This window comes from Diabrotica undecimpunctata, chromosome 4 (assembly GCF_040954645.1).
Source record: "Diabrotica undecimpunctata isolate CICGRU chromosome 4, icDiaUnde3, whole genome shotgun sequence".
Lineage (NCBI taxonomy): Eukaryota > Metazoa > Arthropoda > Insecta > Coleoptera > Chrysomelidae > Diabrotica > Diabrotica undecimpunctata.
In genome coordinates this window covers 10,797,119-10,803,847 of record NC_092806.1, presented here as the reverse complement: position 1 = coordinate 10,803,847, position 6,729 = coordinate 10,797,119, and the positions used below count along the sequence as shown (strand labels likewise).

The following is a 6,729-nucleotide window of genomic DNA, read 5'->3' as shown; positions in this document are numbered from 1 at the left end:
TTATTTTGTATCAGGGAAAAAAGACCGAAATTGACCAAACTTTACAAAACAAATTTGGACATGGTGCTGCAGTTGTAATTCATCTTAGTAAAAGAATTCAAACACTTTATACACAATTATACTTTGACAACTTTTTTTCATCCTATGCGCTATTGCAGTATCTAAAACAGAATAACATTTATGGTGCCGGAACTGCCAGACTGAATAGATTTGGAAAACCACTTTTTCTCAGTGAAAAATAATTTTCCAAGAAACCCAGGGGTTACATGGAACAGCTCTGTAGTAAAGACGGTGACGTTATTTTAGTCAAATGTTTTGATAACAGAATAGTCAATATGGCATCTAACTTTGTTGGTATTGGAGATAAAGATATCGTTAAAAGATGGGACAAAATAAAAAAAAAAAAAAAAAGTAGATGTTGAAAGACGAGGTAATCAAGCGTTATAATTCTTCTATGGGCGGTGTAGATAAAATGGATGTTTTATTAGGCTTATATCGCATATTTATCAGATCGAAGAAATGGACCCTTCGTCTTTTCTTCCACGCAATAGATATGGCAATCTGCAACAGTTGGTTGGAGTACAAAGAAGACTGTAAAAGACTAGGTGTTGACAGCAAGAAAATTCTCGATCTTTTACATTTGGATGTTGGAAATTCCTTGGGACTTGCTGGTACAATGTGTGGTAAAGACAAGAAAAGGGGTCGACCAAGTTTACAAGACGTAACTTTAGAAACAAATTCAAACAACACTAAAAGGTGTAGATTTGAAACTCGTCCCATTTGGGCGCTGCAAACAAAACAACTGTAAAGGTCGTTCACATTTCCGGTGCCGCAAGTGTAATGTTTATTTGTGTCTAGAAAAGGAGAGGAACTGCTTTTTGACCTTCCACTCGAAATGACTTCGTATTTGTGTTAGATTTTTTTTTGCGATTCATAAATTTTCATGTATTTTAATCTTAGATATAAGCTAAATATAAAACAAATAATTATTACTTGTTTCGGTTTATTTTTAAAGCTTTTACATAAAAAATACACATTTTTAGCATTTAGCCCAATTACTGTTTGGTACTAATGTACACAAACGTGTACAACAAAATTTTTACATCTGGTGGGGGATTTTTGTTTGTTTTTTTGTATAATCCCATTTATTTATACCTATTTAACTAAAATTAAACCAAAAAAAAAAAATTTTCTCTGTCTAATAATATTTCAGTAGCGAAGAAAGGGTTGATGCCGAAATCGTTGGAAATTATTTAAATAAAAAATTTTACCATCGGTGGATTGGAACTTATGGTCCTTGTTCACCAGAACTAAATCCTCCTGATTTTTTTATTTGGGGATTTTTAAAACTGACTTTAATACTAAGGAAGGATTGTTACAAAGCATTCAACAAGCATTTAGAAAAATAATGCCAATGCATATACTCAATTGTGTAAGATATATAATATAAAGGTGCCAATTATTATTATAACAAAACGGGAGGCATTTTGAATATTTATTAAAATTTTTAAATTTTTGTAAAATAAATTCTAATTGTTCCGTTGCTTATTATTGTTGTTATCATGTTTATTATAATGGTCATATTTTTGTAAAATAATTCTGATTGTTATTGTTCTGGGTGAATTTGTTATTTCTATTTTTAAGATTATTGATCTTATTTCTGGTAAATAAAACTGTGAAGGATTGTTATCCACATAATAAGATGTTAGAATGTGTTACTGAGCTTTTTTTTAGTGTCTAACGAGATGTCAATTAAACAGTGTATTTGCAGAGTAGCTCCAATGACTGAAAATAGATATATAATATGTCATATCAGCTGAAAGAGAATAAAAAATGTCAAAATATATAGGGTGTCCCATATAAAAAAACAAGTTGATATATTTCCTTAGTGAGACCCCCTTAAACATTTCTTGTAAGCCACTGAACTCTTCCATAATATATCTATCAAAAGTTTTAATAAAGTTTTTTAAAATTTATTTTAATCAAGAAGGTATTTAACCTTTTCAAGCTATTGATGATTTAATTGGACAATCGTTACTCTAATGAAAAAGAAGTCATGACATCTCAACTACTTTTTCCAGTGTACAGGGTCATGACATCCTATACACTGGACTCCACAAAAAAACAGATTAAAAATTTTTGTTATGGTAGGGGTGTCAGATCCCGACCATTTATTGAACCAGCATTCATAAACTAACGAAACCTTTTTAGTTTTTTGTTAAAATATTATCGAGTTATCAATTTACGATGAACACTGCAAAGAAACTTTTTGTTCATCTTCCTTTTCTTGATTTTTAATATTTTTGTACCAAAATTTCAGATAATACTCTTGAAATGTTGTACTACAATGTACTAATGTTATGTTACTATAAATTTATATTAAACAATTTTTTAAAAAATCTTAAAAATATGTTTACCTACAAGTATTTAAAATAAACCCTACATCCCCCCTTAATGTAAAAATAAGCACAGCTCTTTTATCAGAAGATTAAATTCCTTTTAATGGCAAAATTCCCAATAATTGCGAAATTGTACGACTGTTTTCAGCAATTTCTCATTATTTTTTCAACTCAAATGCCACTCTGAACACAAATTTGGATTTCCCACAAAATTTTACATTAAATAGTGTATTTTAAAACGATTTTTCAGCTCATAGGCCTTCTCATCACAAATTTTTTCGCCCATTGTTTTTTGTAAACAAGCGTGTTGGGTTAGGTTAATATTGTAAATAAGAATAAAGTGCCTCAATTAGCAAATCACTTTTATTAATTTATTATTATTGTTACGATAAATACGACTAATATTTAACCTGTAAACAAGTTATTATTCTAATAAGAATATTCTAGTAGTTTCCCCTACGATAAAAACCGGTCTTCTTTGCTGTTCGAGATAGTTCAGGGGTCAGCACAGGTCAACATTCGTCCGCTTCGAAGGGATTCCAGAACTAACGGCGTTTGATATAAATCGCGGAATTTTCATTGTGTGAGTTAGTCTGAAAATATAATCGTATCGAGTTTGAAATGTAACGCGCGTTACACAAATTATTAGACTCTATATTTAGTTCTCTGAAATTTTAATTTACAAGCAAGAATTGTGACCTTGAAAAAGCCAAAAATCCTAAAAAAGAAGTTATTAGGTAATATTAATGTTAACATAAAGGACCATTCACAATTTTCTAAATTTCAAATTATTATTTCCATAAATTGCTAAATAATATGATGACACAATACTTTTTATTGTTGCTTGAAAAATAAGTATTAATGACAAAAATTATTTGGAAGTAGGAAAATTTTAAATAACGCGCTCAATGGCTCATTGTTCCACTGCGCATGACTTACAGAGATTTAAGAATGGTCGCTGTAAAGTATCTAGAATTGAAACAAAACTTTGTCTATCAATCAAGTTTTACAAAAAGGCTTAAAATTTTTTATAAACAAAACAATCTATAAAGCATTTGATACTAAACACTTTATCTTACTACACTTTTCCAACTACAACGCTGAGTTGAGGAACTAAATGAAGTCTATGATTTTAAAACATAAAATGGGATGAATAAAATAAAAATTGTATAAATCACTTTATTAAACAATTTTAACATTTACAAGGTACATAACCTCACTAATTTCACATCGTAAAAGTCAAAATATATTGAAATCATAATCTAGTTTCCCAAATAATTATCACACTTTTAATCATTATTATTATACCATACTTTTATTGCTAATAATTACAATCATCCTACAATTATGACTACCTTATTGTACAAATCCAGACTTGAATAACGAACATACTTTTAATATGTCACTTAAAATATAATTTTATTACTGTAAGAAAGAAAATTCTTTTAAAGAATGTTAACTGTTAAAAAGGACTTTATCTATCAAAGGCAGTTCAAATCATTCCTTACGATAATCCAAATCAGTATTATGAACTTCAAGGAATCTCTACTCATCATTTCATATATTCTCATATTCTGACATCATTGTTTGTTATATATTACGAGTTTGTTAAATCATTCTACAAACATGACCAAACCAGTCAATTCTACAATATTACACAACTGTCACTCTATAATAGCTGCATTTTGCTTTTATCTCATCATAATGCTTTTTATTGAATCTGTCTATTTTTACTTTATTCAAGTCTGTTTTGTATAAAATTTTGATCTTGTTAAAACTATAAAATGATTATCAATATGCAGATATGCAGTGCTTTCGTAATTTTAAAACTAAAATATATACATCATACACTATTAATCTCAAACAATATGGAAATGAGTATAGATAGAAATCTCATGCAAATTAATATTGAGGCAGCAAATCTGTGATGCGTCATCATACACTATTATTATAATTTTTCCTATAGGGAGCAAAGAAAATAAGACTTAACTGAAACCCATGACAATACAAATAAAAGCTAAATGCAAAAAGGACTAATAATGTTTTGCAGATCAGGTATTTCTAAAGGGTAAATTTTCTTCATATTTACAAATTATATTATCGATATTATAATTTAAAATGGAAAATACATGCCAAATGGATTCAAAAGTAATTAATAATGATGAAAATTGCCATTAAAACTCACCAGAATCGGTCTGTACTTGAGTTTGGTTAAAGTTGGATTAGGTTATGTTCACCCAATAGTTTTTCAGAATTATCAAATCTCAATCATTTGCTCCTTTTGTACAGATCAAAGGACTTCCAGAGCCCAAATTTACCATTATAAGAAGAAACTTTGCATAGAAACACAAGCATGCCTAAAAGGGGGACCACAGCATAGATAGTCCCGAAAGCTTTTGTATACACTATATGGTTTCAATTCAGATCACAATCAAAATTTCTACAGTCAAATTATTCTACATAACTAAATTAAAAAACAAATTAATAAGTTTTTATAACAAAAAAACTAAATAAATAATTCAGACTTAAACAATAGTTGGTAAAGGTATTATAAGGAGATAGGCTCCCTACAAATTGGACAGGTTTTTTGTGTGTTGAACCAGACATTTATGCAATGTGCGTGAAATGTATGGGTGCATGACAGAGTTTTCAATTTTGTCTTCAACACATCCAAGCAAATTGAGCACTGCTCTGGAGTATTTCGCTTTCTTCTTCTAAAAACACAAAAGAAGCTTTTTATGTGTATTTAACTAATTAAAAGTAATAAAAACTATTAGCCTCAATGCAGCATGTACAAAAATTCTGTGCAGTATGAAATAGAACAATAAAATGAAAGTAAAGTACCACAACAGATGAATAAAAGGAGAATATAGAAGCACCTTAATAGCAATTATGTTTCTCCATAAAAATATATAATAAATGTGTATTTTATAAATACCTTTGACCATCTCCAGTGGTATCCTCATCCCTTTTGGTATCATAACCACAATCATAATTAAAAGGATTACTATAATTATTATTTTCATTATTACCATAAGTATTTTGTCTAGAAGCATTATTCCAAATGGTATAAGCTACAGTTCCTACTGCTACTAGCAGCATCACCCCAAACGCTAGTGGCGTAAATTGCATTGGCATATTTTACCTACAAATGAATTTATATGGTTTCAATAAAATACTATTGTCTACTTGACGTTCAAGCTATTTTTAGTATACTTAACCTTTTCTAAATTATATTTTAGGTGACGAACTTAGTTTATACACTTCAATCGCGAAAACCTTTAAAAACTATGATTTGATAAAAATAATAATGATAATGATCACTATCTTTCTGGCTCCTGTACTTTACAGACAACCGCGATTTGCCATTACGTCCCACACAACTCTAAGAAAGAATGTTTATCAACATCAGCTGTTGACCTGCTAATGTCAAATAATGCACCAATTAGCGTAGGGTAAATTTGAATTCAACCAATAGAACCATATAAGAGATTAAGAAGGAAGAGTTTAACAATTTTTTATTATTTTAGTTAACTACCTTTGTTTTGTTTGTTTTACAAAAAATAAAGTGTAATATTTTGCAATAATTATGACATAAAAAAAATATATGCAACCAGTATAACGTAATATATACCTGGATCTCCTTCGGAAAATCTAAGAATAAAAGAAAAAAATTGAAAGATTATTATTTTATTGGTGTGAAGAAGAAATTATATTTTACTTTCATTTAATTTTTTAATAAAAAACAGTAAGCTTTTTACATTAAATATAATTATCCTTATTTTAAAATGTTTTATATGCAACCAGTATTACTGCAATGTATTTTAATGTATCTATAATCTACAACGTCTACAACATCTTAAAATATTACTGGTGTGAAGTATATAACGAATTGCACTAAAAATTTCATAGGCGGTACGGATTATTATTTTTAAAAAATTAAAATATGTGATGCACATAAAAGTACAATCAAAGAGTACAATCCTTCACATCAATGATTATAAAATAACAAAATTATAAAATAATAGTCCCCTTATTACCACTAGAGCAGCTGAGGAGTTTAACAGCCTCGGCAACAATTTCTTGATCCTAGGTACAATATTACAGTGATTTTATTCAGGCTGAGTCGATCTGAAGGCTTTAGTTATTTTAAAAACATTTACATGTTTTTTCCGGTGGCAGGATTAAAGTAATATAATAAACAAAAAGTGATCAAAGTGCTTAATTCGTTTTATAATAAAGTTAAGAAAAAAAATAGCTATAATAGACTTTCATTAATGCTTATCTATCTACGCCTATGAATTTAAAAAAAGTTGCTAACTTCATATCA

At 28.8% G+C, this 6,729-nt stretch overlaps 1 protein-coding gene across 1 annotated transcript; it reads left to right on the top strand.

Annotated features, from left to right (window-relative positions):
* The first annotated feature begins 415 nt into the window (after positions 1-415).
* On the top strand, positions 416-808 carry LOC140438561 (uncharacterized). The gene has a single exon (XM_072528223.1). It carries the CDS (start codon positions 416-418, stop codon positions 806-808), a length of 393 nt encoding a protein of 130 aa, XP_072384324.1.
* Positions 809-6,729: the final 5,921 nt, after the last annotated feature.